This window comes from Monodon monoceros, unplaced genomic scaffold, assembly GCF_005190385.1.
Source record: "Monodon monoceros isolate NGI ecotype Baffin Bay Population unplaced genomic scaffold, NGI_Narwhal_1 Super_Scaffold_15, whole genome shotgun sequence".
Taxonomy (NCBI): Eukaryota; Metazoa; Chordata; class Mammalia; order Artiodactyla; family Monodontidae; genus Monodon; species Monodon monoceros.
The window spans coordinates 67410790-67428105 of record NW_021703771.1 but is presented as its reverse complement, the minus strand read 5'-3'; the positions used below and the strand labels follow the sequence as shown (position 1 = coordinate 67428105).

Here is a 17316-nt window from a genome sequence, read left to right as displayed (position 1 = left end):
TGTATTTAAAGTTTCACATATACATATTTAGAGTAATGCAAATTGTTTAATATTGCAAAATATTCCTCAGCCATCAAATGCCACTTCTTTGTTAGTAATTCTGGAACCATGAATTGGAACACGAAAAAAAGCCAAGAAATGGTCATTCAGCTTTTCTAAGACAAAATTCATTGGGAAAGAAGCCTATTGAGCTCATATTATCTGAGAGAACTTGACATGTTCGTTAATTTATTTTTCCGTTTCCTAAATATTTCTGTCACTCAAATCCTCCTTGCATTTCTAAGTAGTGTTTTTCTCCAAGAGTGAGAATTTTAACCCATCAAAGTGAATCAAGGGAAAATTAGGAGCGTCCAGCTGAAGTTCTAATAACTTCATACAAACTTAATAAACCATTCATTCGCAACATTAGATGGTGCCAAGATCTGCAAAGATTGTGATTTATTCTCTAACCAGAAGGTAACACTGTACAGTTTAGGGATGTAGACAACAGGCCAGATTGCCCAGGACTCTTCTTCTATAGCACATGATGTAATCATTTGTTCTCAGCTAAGGCCCTTCTGGTGTCAGAAACCTTCTAAGCCTCAGTTTCTTCATCTGTAAAAGGGATAATAATTTCTTGTTCGTAGAACCACTATGAAAATTAAATTACATAGCCTGGCACACAGTAGGTTATCGAAAAATAGTAGTTATTAGTATTGACTGGCAAAGAATTATGGGGACTGGCTGTACTGCATTAGTCATCAATCTAATGATTAGGTACTGCTCTTCCTATATGCCAGGTGGCTGGGCAGAGACGCAGGATTCGAAGGCTGCCATTTTGCACTAGCTGTATAACATTTTTGCGGACATGTACCATGGAGAAATGAAAGTGCGGGGCCAGCACAGCTAACAGCAGAGCAAACTCGGCTTGTAAAAGTGGGGAAAGGCTCCATGAAGAAGACAGTATACAAGCTGGCAGGATAAGCAAGAGTTTCCCAGTGAAGAATGGGAAGGGCATTGGGGGCAGAGGATTGCAAAGACTTGGGAGTTATGAAAGCATTTCCACATTCAAGAAAAGCAAAAAGTTGGAGAGAGGCAGAGTAACCATGTCAGGCTCCTGGTTAAATTTAATTGACAAGACCCAACAGATTTGTTTATAGCTAGACCTGAGGTGCCATGTTAATCATTCTACAGTGTGGCTCTAATTGGACTCAAGGAAAATTCCAGTTCTCTGAGATGTGCTACTTTTGAGGCGTTGGCTTACAAAAGGTTTGATCAATGGCCCTCAGTACAATAATGTTTGTTTGTTACTACACAGCATTTTCTTAAAATATACCAAAATTGGGGGCAGAAGGGAAACACTTGCTTTGGACCTCAGATGCGTGATTTCCAGTTCTTCATTCCCCTATAATTTCTGTCATGGGTTGCCCTTTTCACTAGGAGCACCCAGGGACACATTCTAAAAATTGATGTAACCAAAAAATGCAGGCTTCTTAGTTAATTAGTTAACTAAGTTAAAACAGTGCTCAATTCCAGAGATGGAAAGGGAAGATGACACAAAATTTCTCTGCAGAAAATATACCCTCAAATCTTGTCAAGCAATGTGCAAACCAGCCAAAGTATTTGATCTGAAACTTGTGAAGGTAACATCATTGCTAAAGCATCCGAAAGAATTAGGCTGAGAAGAAGGAAAAGACCTCGAAGCTGCAGGCAAATACCCTGGGATGGGCAGACCCTGACAAGGTGGACGACCACTGCTAAGGACACCTCCAACGCCTGTGACTCTCCCAGGGAAAGTAACAGCCCTGCCTCTCCTCCAGGGGAAATTCTCCAAGTACACTGGTTACTTTCAACACAATCTCACTGATGGGAAGCGGAGGAGGCATGGGGTGTCCGTAGTGGTGCAGGTGGGAATCAATCCTTAGTCTCCAACAGGGGACAAGCCTTTGAATGGCACAGAAATTAAATCTGTCCTGGAGTGAGCCAATTGTATTACACGGAACACCACTGACACCTCTTATAAACTGTGGATTCATCTACTATGTAGTTTTAATGGTGACTCAATTTCATGAGAAGACATTTTTTATTTATGTTCAGTTTTCTTCTCTAACTGTACTCTCTCATTATAATTTTCAATTCACAGCTATTTAGGTAGATTCTGCGGGCAGTCTAAATTAGAAAACAGCTCTTTAGTAGATTTTTTTTTTAAATAAAAGGAAATCATTTGTTTTAGTCCACTTACCATTCCATGATTCAGCCACCCTGGGATAAAATTATCAAGCAACTTCGGGTAAATCATCTCTCTGTCATAGGCATAAATGATCCAGAACACCGCTACAACGAACTGGAAGGGAAAAAGAGATCCTTTATTTCAAAGGCACCAACTGTCCACAGAATACAATTTGTTGGTTATCTATTGTTCAAAGAACCCAACAAAACTATAATTTATAATGAAAGACAAATCAGTAAGCCAGCTAATAACTGCAAAGATTGTTCTAACTTCATCCCATTAGTGGTAACTGTTGGGGTCCCTCCTCTTTCCTTGATCTCCCAACTGTGTTCTCTCAGGCGAAGGGCTCTGTTTGTGAGGGAGAGAGAGATGGCCTCTCTGACATCTGGAACAGCTCCCTTCCAGGGCTAAGTGTGTTGGTTTGATTCCTCTCAAGAGGGTTTAAAAGTTCATTGGTGGTTTTTTGGATCCCATTCCCCACTGTACAGCGTTAGAACACATTCAAGAAGCTGTAGTGTATTTTCCTTGAACCCATCATGTGGTTTAAATTAATCTTCACGTTCTCAAGTTTCTATTTCATCACTCACAGCATTGAAATCACTACTATAAAATGTCCCAAAGTCACAATTCCAGCAAATGTATTAATTTATATAGCCTAAGCGGGGGCTTTAGCGACACGGAGAAGCAGAGTGTACGAACAGTTAAGGAAGATTCCTAATTTATGAATAATTCATAAATTCATCTGGATTCCAGAGGTTTATTTTGACCCATCAGCAACATTATCAAAAAAAGCGAGGAGAGTACTCAATTTATTATCTTATCTTTCCTCAAACTAATGGTGAGAGAAGAAGCTCCGATAAAATAAAGAAATGAATGGCCCAAGGACTTAACCTTCACCATAGAATTATTTTTTAAAAAATGAATGCTTTTGTAGATAGTCTATAAATGTAGCATGTAGAAAAGGGAATGAACCATCCCAGAGGGAGGTCTCATAGTCTCTTCAGAGTTACGTGTCAAAATAATAAATACTATGGAATGATAAAATGTGGCATGAATGTTAAACAGAAACAATTTTATCTCATTTCTTGTAAGTCATCCATGCCCTGACATTTTATTAATAATATAAATTTTACTGCCACTTTTTATAAAACTCCTGGTGTTTATAGCTCAAGGCTAGTAATCAGAAGGATTCCAAAGTTCTTTTAGAAGTACGTCAGTTATCACACGGATAGTCTTAGCCCGAAAAAAAATTCACCCTTAAAACCCAGGATGTTATGAACATTCACTGATTCATAAAACACATTGAATGATAATTACAATAGGCAACTGTAGATAACACACGTAGTTTTAATACCAGATTAGGGTCCCCAGTTATTTATCCTGCTTTTGGGGCAACTATTTTCACCCAGTGGATAAATGCACAAGACGAAAAAAGAAAAAAAATCTATTATTAACTTAAGGTTAACTATCGTCAGGATCTTTCCAAGTACAACAAATAATTTTTGAATTATCCGCAATTTGGGTTTGTTCATTCCACTACTAACTTCATGTGTATTGAATATCAGTGTTCCCTGCCCTCAGACCTGGGTGGGCTCCATGCTTTACAGTCTTGTTACACAAAGTGTGGTCCCATGGGTCAGCAGCACCCACGCCACCTGAGAGCTTTTAAGATGTGCAGAATGCTAGGTCCCAGCCTGACATGTTCTGATCCTGTATTTTAATAAGATCCTGAGGTCATTCCTATGCACATAAATGTTTGAGATGTCCTGCTTTGGAAGGCTCTGCTCCAGCCACCTGGAACCTCCTCCCTCGCCATGGAGTGAGGCAATCCCAGGTCCAAGTGGCTCGTCTACCCAGAGCCTGCACCCCCTCCCCTTCTAAACCACATCCTGGGAAACCATGACCCTGGAATTTCCTGCCTAAGTAGACACAAGTATGCCTCAGGGCCTGTGTGGGTCTCCTTCTCGGGTCTGACCCTGGAAGACTGACTGTGCAATAAATGTTTGTATCCCTTGACCAGAGAGATGGTTAAGGGGTATTTATTCTTGTAGGATGAGAACCAAAGTTTTACATGTGGCCTGGGTGTCCATACACAGGCATGAAACCGTTTCAATCCTGGATGGAGCCATCAGTAGAATCCCTTTACCTTTGCCACATAGTGTAATTTAATCATGACAGCGACATCCCATCACAGTCACAAGTCCCCTTCCATACTCAAGGGGAGGGGATTATACAGGCCTGTGTAGCAGGGGGCAGAATCTTTGGGCCGTCTTAGATTCCTGCTTGCCATATGCTTCTACTCTTCTTTTCCAATATTGTTTTGGCTATTTTAAGTCCTTGGCATTTTCATTTAAATTTTAGAATCTCAGCTTGTGAATTTCTACAAAAACATCCCCCTAGAATTCTGATTATGACTGTACTGAATCAGTATATTCAATATGAGGAGAAAAGACATCTTAACAGTACTGAGCCTTCTAACCTATGAACATAATTTATGTCTCCATTTATTAAGATCTGTAATTTCTCAATGTTCGTAGTCTTCAGTGACAGCTCTTGCACATATTTTAAGTCTACCACTAAGCATTTTATGTTTTTTCTGCTATTGTAGATAGCATTAAATTTTTTTTTTACATTCTTTGTTTGCTAGCATATAAAAACACAAATGATTTTTTGTATATTGACGTGGTATCCTGTATCTTTGCTAAATTCACTTAGTCATTTGAGTGGTTATGTTATAAATTATTTTTGGTTTTTATATGTACACGATCTACAAATGAAGACAGTTTTTCTTCTTTCTTTACAATTTGTGTGCCTTTTCGTTCTTTTTCTTTTCTTATTGCACAATGTTGACCAGAAGTGATGAAGAGTGAGCATCTTTGTCTTCTTCCCTACTTAGGGAAAGTGTTCAGTTTCTCAACATTTCAGTTTAATATTAATTGCAGGTCTTTCTTAGGTGTCTTTTTTCAAGTTGAGGAAAATCTCTCCTATTCTTAATTTATGTATATAATGACTGAGTGCTGAATTTTTTCAGATAGCTTTGCTGCATATCTTCAGGTGACCATATATTTTTTTCTCCTTTATTCTGTTAATATGATGAATGACAGCAATTGATTTTTAATGTTAAACCAACCTTTAATTCCTGGTCATTATGATGATCTTTTTTTATTTAATTATTTTAATTTTTTAATTTTTAATTTTATAATATTTTATATATTATTGGATTCGACTTGCTGATATTTTAAGGAATTTTTTCCATCTTTATTCATAAAGTATATCAACGTCTAGTTAGTTTTTGTTTTTTCTCATAACGTCATTTTCTAATATTGGTTACAGGATAATGCTGGCCTCAAAAAATAAAGTGGGAAGTGTTCTCTCCTCTATTTTGTGAAGGACTTTGTGCAAGGTTGGTATTATTTCTTCCTTACCTATTTGATATACTTCTCCAGTGGCATCATCTGGACTTACAAGTTTTCTTGTGAGAAGATTTAATTGTGAATTCAATTTCTTTAATAGATATAGAGGTTTCAGGTTTTCTATTTTTTCTTGAGTTACTTTTAGTCATTTTTGCCTTTTATAGATTTTCTCCATTTCATCTAAATTTTTGAGTTTATAAAGTTGTTCTTAATATTCTGCTATGGAAATCAGCAAATGCTACAAATCAGGTAGTTTATCCTTAGAGAGCTGGTTGTTAAAGTCTGCCAGCACATCACTCTGGAGAGCAACTTTCTGTTCACCAGGAACGATCATTCATGGTGTCCCTACCACATATAAAGCATTGTGGGGTCGATACTTAATAGTGCAAGTTAGCCAATCCTTTGACCCTTACCATAGATTGACAGAATTATATGGGTTATTAAAAGCAAAGTGATTTTCAAGAAAGTGTTAGTCATCTTTCTCAGTGTAACACTAGAAGATCAAAGAGGTACAGCTAACTGAGTAATCAGCCTTCTAAACAATTCTTGAGATAAAAACACTGCACAGATGGTAGCTTCTTGGCTTCCTGCACTGACATCCTCTTGATGGTATGGTCATCAGCAAACCCAAAATAAGTTTGAACTCTACTACCAGGGCATGGATATGAACAAAAATAGGTTCTCTTGGACAGGCTAAGTGATACTGAAACGTCCTACTGTTGTGAAGAAGCTTCTTCTCTGGCCAGGACTGGTAGCCAGCTGTTCCTCAGCACACACCTGCTGCTTCTGTGCTGCCAGGACCAGAATACCGTACTTGAACTGAGAGTGGGAGAAGCACAGTCACTTCCGAGTTCTTCAAGCTTCCCAGACAAAACACTTGTGTTACAGTGGTTATTGAGGCCTCATTTGAACCCCCCAGAAGGACTGGAAATAAACACAAAAGAAAACTGGATTCATACTTTGTCTCTTTTTGTAAGGAGTCTCTCATATGGAGTCCAGTAGAAGCTGAAGCTAATCAGCTTTGGTTTAATTCTAAGAAAAAGCTTTACTGATCAGTGGGAAATTCCTTGGAGTTTAGTAACACCAATTAGAATGCAAAGGATGTCACAGAGACATTTACCCTGAAGGAGGCTAAAATGTCACTTATCTGTAAATTGGTCTATGAAGGCCATTTAGCTGATCTCAAACATCCACTGTTGAAGGAGGGAAGGAGGAACTAAATGAATGCATCTTTAAGTTTTCAGCTTCAACATGACTTGAGTTTATGGAATTGCTTTCCCTTTTAAAACAAATCTATTAGTACTCAGACTTTACCAATTACTGATTGGAAAACATTTAAATTCTCTTTTGGGCTCTACTCCTTTGCTTCTAGATTTCCTTTTCATGATTTTCTTTCCCATCGATTCTTTCCAAGGTCATACTGTGGCTGAGAAGTAACATTTAGACATGTTTCCAGTTGTGATTTCTCTTTCCAAATGCACAAAGCATGAGAGTAAGTTGTGTGCTCTGGACGCTAGCTGGCTTTGTCTCTGATGGCCTCCACGCAGACAGTGAATGCCTCATTTTGACACAGCCCTTGTCTTCCCACTTTGCACATCTAGGAGATCCTGAGTCCGCAGGTGCTCTCCTTCTGGCTGACTTCCCTCAGCCACATCGTTAACTTCAGAAATGCACAGGGAAGCATAGGGCACTCTGAAATGTTACAGTATCTTTTGTTCCAGAGTACAGTTTTTTTCTAGTACTCATTCCTAGAAGTGTGACAAAGAATTCCTCTACTGTAACGATGAGGTTGTGAGTTACATTATATTTTTTTTATGCTGTACATTCTACTCAAATTACTTTAAAACCAGAATCTCCATTTAGAGAGTTTCTAAAGCACATGTTGATGTTCTACCTTTCTCATGGCTTTCATCTTTTTGGTGGAGTTTATAATTTCTCCATATTTACCCACACTTAGGTCCTTAATTATCTTTTCTGACTGAGTAATTATGTGAGAATAAAAACCCAACTCCTACAGGAGCCCGCATGACTTGATGCCTGCCCGTATCTCCAGCCTTCACTTGTACCATATTCTTTCTTGCTCCCTAAGCTCCAACTGGCAATTTGATTGTTCCTAAAACTCAGCATGTGCTTTCCTGCCTCAGAACCACAGCATTTTCCACTCTATGCCAGGAGTGTCCTTCCCTCATTTTCATGTGGCTGGATCCTCTGTTCCTTCAGGTCTACTTTAGACCGCATGGAAGCCTCACCACTGTTCCATTATTTTCTATCAGAAACCCTGAGAGAAAATAGGCTTTTTCTTGTTGTTCAATTGTTCACTGTCTGGCTCTTTTATGAGAAAGTGAAGTCTCAGGAAGTAGGGACTTCTCTGTCTCGTTTACTGCTGTTTCCCCACTAAATGGCATATAACATGTTTTTGGTAAAAATTTGCTGAATAAATGAATAAAGGTGCATTGCTGTTCCTTGTATGTGTCAGACCCCACATGTCGCAGAGAAGCAAGTACCTCTTTACTTCTTCAATTTTCTTCCCATTGACCTAAGATTTCTCTTTTATGTTATCCACATTTCTTGTCCTCCTGTCTGTGAGGAGATAAGCCTTTCCTTCCAAGATTATTCTTTTAGCTCATCCCTTCTCAGGTCTTTCATCCATTAGCTCTTCTTTTACCTGTTTAAGTCTTCTATCATCTTAAAATAATCCTTCCCTGAATTTCTAGATCAAGATGGAAGACTAAAGGCTCTCTTTCTTGAAATCAACCAAGAATAAGGGGAATAAGAAACAGAAAGAAACCAATGGAAGCAAGGAACATCCCTAATCCAATAATCACTCTTCTCAGCGGGCTGCCAAGTGTTAGGGAACTTGAACACGGCCAGGGGGAGACACTGATGTAAGAAACAAGATCTGAGGGCTCTCTGGTCTAGCGAGCAGAACGGAGAGATCGCTACAGGTGACACACTGTAAGGGATACTCTGTGACCCTTGCTGGGAACCAGAGCTCTGAGATGTATGGGAGCCCTGGGGAAACGTTCAGGTGTCAGAGGTGATGATGTTCAGTGTGGCAGTGGGCAAGCACGGCATCTCCGCAAGAAGCAGGATGTGGGCATGTGAGGTAAACAAGACAGGATCTGTGGTCACCAGCCTGAATGGACCGCTTCTGCTCACCTGATGAAGACCAAGGTTTCTGTCACCATACGACAGGGCTGTGATCAATATAAATCAAAGGCAGAGAAATGAGTCAGACCCAGAAAGAAACCATTCTCCAGGGGAGGGCGGTGGTGGGAAACAGACAGAAATTCAAGCTGCCCTCACTCAGTTCCTTAGGCTGTCTCTAGTTCTATCTAGCCTTTCACAAATCGCTGGCTCAGAAAGAACAAACCAATTTAAGGATGAGTAATCATTAAAAAAGAAATAGCATGGAAGGTATTCATTACATTACCACAAAAAAAGAGATACCACAAAAAAGAGAGCGAGATAAAGCTGAATACGACCAAACGGGCGGGGGGTAACTGAACGATACAAAACAGAAAATGGATTAATTAACTGATGATCAAGTAATTCTCCATTAAAGAAAAGCAGTCAGAGATGAAAAATTGAGACTTAAAGAAGAGAAGCTAGAGCGAGAGAAGGAGATAAAAGAGAATGGGTAGAATTTTGGCAAGAAATAAAGTATAAAAAATAAAACCACATAAAACTGAAAGTCGCATTATAAGCAGTAAAAGGAAAAACTGCCTTTGGTATAGACGGGGGTTTAGCTCTCCACGGTCCTGTGGACTAGGTACACTGAGAAACCTTCCTGCTGTGAAACACTAGGTGCTAAATAAATTACGACAAATATGCTTTCAAACGTATTGCTGAGCGGACAAGAAAGGAAGGGAAATCACTAGGAACCAAAAGCCCCATACAGACAAAAACGAACAAGGAAAAAAACCCAGAACAGTAGCAAACACAGAAACTGGGACTGCCCTGGAGGCAAATGCTAACACCAGAATCTGAGTGTTCTGTGGCCACTGAGATGGATGACAGTGGCCTTGGGCCCATGCAAATCTAGGGACTGGGTCCTGAACCTGAGGGGCCTGGCCCACCTTCAAAGAAAGGGTAGGCTAGAGAAAGCACCCTTCATCTGGTTAAATCAATTGCTTTCTATTCCTAACTGCTAAGATTGTTACAACCAAAAAGGTTTCATTTCATTGAATTTTGTTCTGCACTGAGATCATCCTTTTTCCTCCTTCATCTTTGTATTCACAAAAGCTATGTGTGGTGATTAAGCAAGTTTTGCAAAGTCAGAAAATAAATTTTATACTTACATCAATTGACTGTAGTGGATATTGTAGTACTTATCCCAGATTCCCTCTTCAGGGTCCATGCATCCATCCTGCAGATGTTGGGGATATCAGTTGCTGGCCACTGTCAGCTGCATCCCTCATTAGAATTGCCCTCAGCTGCAAGGAACTGCTTTGCTCAAGGCCATGCCCCTACCCCAGGGACAGTCTAAATCCAATGACGTACAGATGCAAGGATGCGAAGACCCAGCCCCTTTGCCTCAACTTAAGGCAACTCTGAAGGGTCATCCCTGCTCTAAGAGCTCCCAGGATGCCCGTTACAACTGCAGTGCGGGTCATCTTCTCCCTCTACCCAATGCTGTCTTCTTCACTTCCTAACAGGTATATCTCCCAAGAGCCCCCTCCTGCACGCACTCTCCATCTCAGAGCTGTTCACAGGGACCCCAATCCAAGACCATGCCATTCATGTAAAAGTGTAAATATGAAAACATTTGTTGTAAATCAATCACCGTAAAGAATTGTACAAAAATTAGTTGCAATCTCACCCTGCAGTAGTGAGTCATTGCCAAAAGGACACGTATATCCTTCAAGATTTTTTTCCACGCATGTAAAATGCATTCCATACAATATTTTACAAAATTAGGTCACACTATACCTAGTCTTCTGCAATTTTTTAATTTAAAAATATTTTTAAAAGATACCCCATTTTTCTGAAGCACTTCACAGTACCCCACTGTATGTTACACACCATCATTTACTTAAGTGGTCACTAATGAATACTTACATTCGTTCCAATTATTACAATTTCCAATAACGTTGCAATGGACATGTTATGTTAATGGTTTTTGCACCTATATGAGAACCTCAGGGAATAAATGACTAGACGTGAAGCTCTTGGATCCGAGGTCACCACTGCCTGTCGAGTTGACTTTCACAAAGGCTCCTCTATCATTCCCAGAGCCAGCTGCCTTTACCCCAGCTGCAGGCCACCACGTCCCTGTCCCTGTCCTGGACTATTGTGGTCACCTCTTGTCTAGACCCACTGGCTTCAGTGTCCTCTTAACTCTATTTCTACTTTTGGCCTCAGAGTTATAAAATGTTTGTTATAAAAACATTTAAGAACTTCCCAGTTTAAAGCTTCCAATGGCTCTCCCTTGCTTGCAGAATAAAATCCAAACTCCCTTTGTGATATGGCCCCAAATTCTCTTTGCAGTCCCTTGCCAGCTCCTTTCAGGAACCCAATCACCACACTATGTGTCGTTTTCCAAACTCACCACACACCTCCAAGTACCCATTCCTTTGTGATTTTTATAACCATAGCTTAAAACTCATTACAATTATTTTTCAAAATCCAAGCTCAACCAGTGTTGCTCTCATTGTGCAGTTGTTTCCTGCCCTCCCCCATCCCAGTCTCTTATCCGGAGTAATTATTTCCTTCCCCGACCCACCACAGGTTTCTTCTTGTGACAGCAGCCCATTTAGCTGTGACTCTTACAAGTCTTTTAACCTGCTGGCCCCTCTAAGATGCTGGAGGGCTCCTTCCACCTCCTTCCCCTCATGTGCTGCTCTCTTTGCCTGGAATGCCTTCTACCAGCCCTCCTAGCTCATCCTTGCCATACAGATGGTTCAGAAATGGCATAACCTCCAAGAAGCCTCCCCTGAGTTGCCCCAGACTCGGGCCCCCTTTCCCTGCATGGGTTCTCAAAGCATATTATGCTTTTCCTTTCTAACACTGAGTATAATTAGGATTAGATAATTTACGGTGTAAATAATAGTTTCTCTTTCCAGTGGAATGGAAGCTCCATGGAGGCAAGGATCAGACTGTTCCCTCTCTGTTGTATCATCACATCTCTCTTGGTGCTTTATAATTTTCTTAACTCTTCATTTTGAAATAATCTAAGACTTACAAGAACTTGAAAAATAATACAGAGAGTTCCTGTGTACCCTTCACCCAGCTCTCCCCAATGATAACATCTCACATAACTGGCATTGGTATAATACTATTAACTAAACTACAGATCTTCTTCCAGTTTTTACATGCATTCTTTTTTAGAGGGTGTATTGTACTATAAAAATTTACCACGTGTATCCGTTTATGTAACCTCTACCACAATCAGCGTTCAGAAGAGTCCCAGCCCCATAAAGACACTCCCTGATGTTATTCCTTTAGAATCACACCCTCCCCCCAATCTCAACCCCTGGCAATCATGGATCTGCTCTCCATCCCTACATTTCGTCATTTCTAGAATATTATATGAATGTAATCTTTCCTAGTACTTTATGAAGGATGGTGTACATCTATTTAGTTTCAACTATATATGGGCCAGAGGCTTCACGAGTAAGATCTTATTTAAGAGTCACAACTACCTTGAGATAGCTACTATTATTTTTCTACTTTTATAGATGAAGAAACTTAGCTTTAGAAAACTTAACTTTCCCAGAGTCAAAAAGTAAATAAGCTGGCCAGAATGCGAGGCCAGACAGTGGGAACCCAGAGCCATTGCTATTAACCTCCTTAAACACTTTTTGCACGTAGTTCATACTTTTGAAAGAATTATAATTGAATGAATGAATAATTAAGTGCTATAAAGGAAAAACTCAGGTTTTTCCTTCCTGAGTAGGAGAAAAGCCCAGTTCTCCCCTACTATGTCTTTCTTTCCTGTGCGTCTCTTTACCGTCACCAAGAACACTCCACTTCTGACACGTCGAGTCCCCAATTGTGTGGAGGCTATTTTCCCCCCCAACCAATTCTCTGACACCAGCTGAGTGTCCTACAGTTAAGCTCAATTCAGATACTACTGCCCGGAGATAGCAGCAGATCCCACGGGTTATGGGCTCAGTCCCGTGAGCCTGGCCCCATCCACCCTTCAAAGGCCAGCCGCAAGCCCGGGTTGTCACCTGTGCTTCTGGCGTGACTGGCTGTAGATCGAGGGTCCAACGATCCCCATCTTGGGTTCGATTAACTCAGGGAAACACTTACATTTACTGCTTTACTATAAAGGACATGATAAAGGATACATATAAACGTCCAGATGGAAGAGATGCGTAGGGCAGGTATGTGGGAAGCGGTGTGGAGCTTCAGTGCCCTGTCTGGGTTCACCACTCTCCCTCCACGTCTTCACCAACCCAGAAGCCCCCGACCGCCATATTACTGGCAGTTTTGGAAGCTTCATCATGTACACATAATTGATCATTTACTCCATTTTCAGCCCTTCTCCCTGCTCAAGAGAAGAGAGGGTGGGACTGAAAATTCCAAGCTTCTAGCATGCCTTGGTCTTTCTGGTGACCAGCCCCTATCTAGGAGCACACCCAGAGTCACCTCATTAGAACAAAAGACATTCCTGGTGCTCTTTTGACTTAGCAATTTACAAAGGTTTCAGGAGTCCTGTGTCAGTTACGGGGTCAACGACTAAATATTAGAACAAGAGATGCTAGTAGTGTTCTTATCACTTAGGAAACTACAAGGGTTTTAGGAGCTCTGTGCCAGGAACTGTGGGCAGAGACCCATATATATATATATTTCTATTATCTCACAAATGCCAAAGATTATTTCATTTCTCAGTTCTCTAGAAAGGCTTTCATAGAGCAGGAACTCAATGAATGTTTGGTGAGTAAATACTTTTGATTAATCATTCTAGAAAAAGGAAAAGGAAAATGGTCAGAGATGGAGAAAAATCACCAAAAATCATGGACTTAACATGACATACATGTAAAACCACAGGACAGTAGCATGAAACATAGAACAAGGCGGAAGCATCATTCTTGCCTTCATTAGTAAAAAGTGTATTCATAGAATTTCAAGCACCTCAACAAGGATGATTTGACGAGGTACGTCTTCCCTCTGGCAAATTCACATCCACAGGATAGAGAAGCAGTACTGATTTAGAATATCTGCTGGTCCTAACTGATACTAGGGGCTTGTCTTGCACCGTGGAGACATGCTCCCTTCCTTACTCAAAGTTTAGTTAACAGGCTCCTCTCTTATTTTCATGTCATCTTTGAGATGCAAGCCTTTCCCCACAATACCAGCTTGTGGGGCTGGGGTCCTGTGACCTAGAGTCTGCAGACTATTTGCCCAGGGTCATGCCCTGGGTCATCCCTGTGCCTACAAGGCTGAAACCGCACCAATCACGTGGTTCCCCTGACTCTGGCTCTTTCCAGCGTTTCATGGCATCTCCGCCTGGCCTGTTTCACTACTGACTGAAACACGAAACTAATGGCCTTTATTAAAGATTGCTTTTCTTTCCCACCGACGGAACCCAAATTGCCTGGGGTTGGCCTCTAATGGCGGCAGTCTTCTTTTGTGAAGAGTGATGTTTGAAGGCTTATTACACTGTGCTGAGAGCATCCCAGACACGGTGGACCTGATTAGTAAGGTGGTGTGCATTGTGAGAGGGTACGGCATGGAAAAGAGGAGGCCCTGAGGGACGAAACTCTGTTTATTCCGCTTTTTGGTCCTCCGCCAAACTACAGAAACAGGGACAAGACACAAATGGCCTTATAATTGTGAAATCAAATCAGAAGTTAAAAATCTTCCCATAAAGAGTGTGAGACACAGATTGATCACTAATGGTCTGTCTCCAGGCTCATGATCTTTTGACAATATCTGGTTACCTTACGCCTCACACAGGTGAGATGACTCCGTAAGGTGTGTCGTTTTAGCATTCTAATAACTCACTCTCCTTTATGGGTTCAAAGTTTTAAATTGACCCATTTTATTTATTTTTTTATTGGGATATAGTTGTTTTACAATGTTGTGTTAGTTCCTACTGTACAATGAAGTGAATCAGCCATATGTATACATATATCCCCTCTTTTTTGGATTTCCTTCCCATTTAGGTCACCACAGAGCACTGAGTAGAGTTCCCTGAACTATACAGTAGGTTCTCCTTAGTTATTTATTGTATGCATATTAGTGTATAAATCGATCCATTTTAAACTGAATTCCACACCCAAATAAATTGATCAAGCCTTCTCTCACTCTCTGTCAAGTGACATAAATAGAATAATTAAACACATCCAGAAACCTCACACAAGACTATCTTATTATGTTAGAAAACCACTGCCAGTCAATTAGCATTGACAGAAGTTTCTTTTTCGAAAAATGATTTGGATCTTTTGTCATCATAAAATCACTGGATAATCCAACTCTTGCTGTCTCTTTCTCTCTCTTTTTAATAAAAGGGGACTATAGTTATTTAATATGATTACATTAAAATGAATATTCACAGGGTAGCTATAAGTACATAAGAGAGACATCCAGCTAACCACAACTTGAATTTAAAGTTCCACCAGAGAATAAAGAAAAATCTAATGTAATCTAATCAAATAAAAGTTAATTACGTAAGTAATTAGAGCATCCTTTTGTAGAAGCATCCTATGTTAGGTGGCTATGTGTCAATGATTGCCTATATTCAGTGCCTTGGGTGTAGTATCAGAATGGCTTGACAGGAATACTACTGTAACAGTGGAAGATGAAGCCTGAACAAATGGATTAGAGCCACCCAAGAAGGATATGTTAACAGAAGAAAACTGGTTGTCACAGTGGTTAGGCTTATTGGTATTAAAGAACACAAACGTGTCTCCAGTTTTGTATAGAGCAGGGGGTCCCCTGGCCACCCAAGGTAGCATTATAATCTACCTAGCAAGTCAATCCTTAGGATGCAAAAGAATGGATCAGACCATAGTAATCTGACTACCCGCCACTAATGTCATCCAATTACCACTCCCCAGCCCCGTGCCTTGCTTTTGAGTTCCCCCAGGATTCTTCTGGCTATCCTTTATCTTCTTCAAAGTTGTTCTGCCTCTAGGAAGAGCTTACAGAGACTCCAGTTGGCCTGACCATTTTTTTGTAATTATAAATTAATTATCTTTCTGAGCTATACTTCAGTCTATAATCACTTAGCATGAGTTCATTTACTGAGAGAAGAATTCCTGTAAAAAAGACTCACAAAACTGAATGTTTGGGTCCTTGGTCCCAGGCTTTAATGGCATTTGAGTACTGTCGCAGCTGGGACACCCACAAATGGCCACCTCACTGCCTTTGAATTGCTATGGAGGTAAGAGAGGAAGGAGGCTAAGGTTTTCTGTGTTTTGTTAATTTTTAGATTATATGCATAAACAAACTAGGAAAACAGTGTAGCCAGTTCTAGCCATAGTTTGCAATGGGAAAAGACCTTTTGGAGAGGTTGGCGTGTTTGTTTTTTAGTATCATATCAACAACATACCAGTGTTCCTTCTTTTTCCCTCTACGAAAAATTTGCCCTTTAAATTTAGATCATCTCTAAAGAAGACATTTGCAAATGAGAACACATGTTCGGTTTTCCTATTACAAAAGTAACAAACGCTTACTGTAGAAATTTGTGTGGATTTTTGTTTTTGCCTTTATATCATTCTATGATGATCTATGCTGTATAAATAAAGTGGAAGGAGTCAAAAAGCAAATCGTCATCTTTGGAACCCAAATGGCTCAAAGATGCGTGCATGCAGCCTGAGCGTCAGCGATCCGTCTGCCTGACAGCGCTTCAGGAGTTTTTTCCTTGGCATTTGGTCCACCTGAACTCTCTGTCATCTGTTTAGGCCCCCTCTAGAACTGCTGACCAATTATGGATTTTTTTTTTTTTTGGTTCAAGAACCCTTCTCGTCAATTAAGAGCCAGGAGGATATGCTAAACTAATTACTTTGAGGATAAGCATCTCAGGAAGGTGCCAAGATTGGGAAGAAACATCTGTTTTTAAGCTGTGCTAACAGAGCAAGGAGACCCAAAGAAAATCTACTTTGTACAGATGATCCCCACCACCCCCAGAGCTTGCTTTCTTTCTCCTCCCTTACTCCATTTTTGCTTGAGACTCTTCAAGCACAGAGCAACAGATATTTCTGACTGGGTCCAATACGACAGGCATTACTCTCTAGATAGGACTGAGCAAAGCAAGAAGAGGCTCTGATGGCCAGCATGGCAGCAGCTTCCCCTCCTCGGTGCCCCAGTCCTCTTGTTGGCATCACAGTCTGTAGGGATGAGTGAGCTTCCTATTGCCTACTGCCTCTTGTTTTTATAAGATCCCCTAATAGAGTGAGTGAAACCGTGTGAGAGCATTTAACAGAGTACCTGGTGTATAGCATTCAATAAATGTTAAATGAATTTGCCAGAAGGTCTGTCGAAGGTTTCTCCCCATTTTCCTGGCTTGCCTCATTTTTCAAGATAAAGTACACAAGAAAGTTCCTGTGTGTATCCCGCAGCGTGACACAGAAGACACATCGAATAGGCAAGATTATTTACAGGCGGCATTTGCTGAATGATGCTGAGGCCCAGGAGGCTGGGCCACTTTGATTAACTGATGTACCTCAGACCACCTCAAATCCTTGTCGAAAACAGGAGGGGGGGGATAAATTATAAATTTTAAAAGAAAAGCAAATTGGA

General features: G+C 40.5%; 1 protein-coding gene across 1 annotated transcript in view; it reads right to left on the bottom strand.

The window, feature by feature from the left end:
- AIG1 (androgen induced 1) overlaps window positions 1-17316 on the bottom strand; it is a 232656-nt gene that overhangs the window by 139102 nt on the left and 76238 nt on the right. The window contains 1 exon segment of the mRNA XM_029223657.1: window positions 2222-2323. Coding sequence (XP_029079490.1) covers window positions 2222-2323 — 102 coding nt within the window.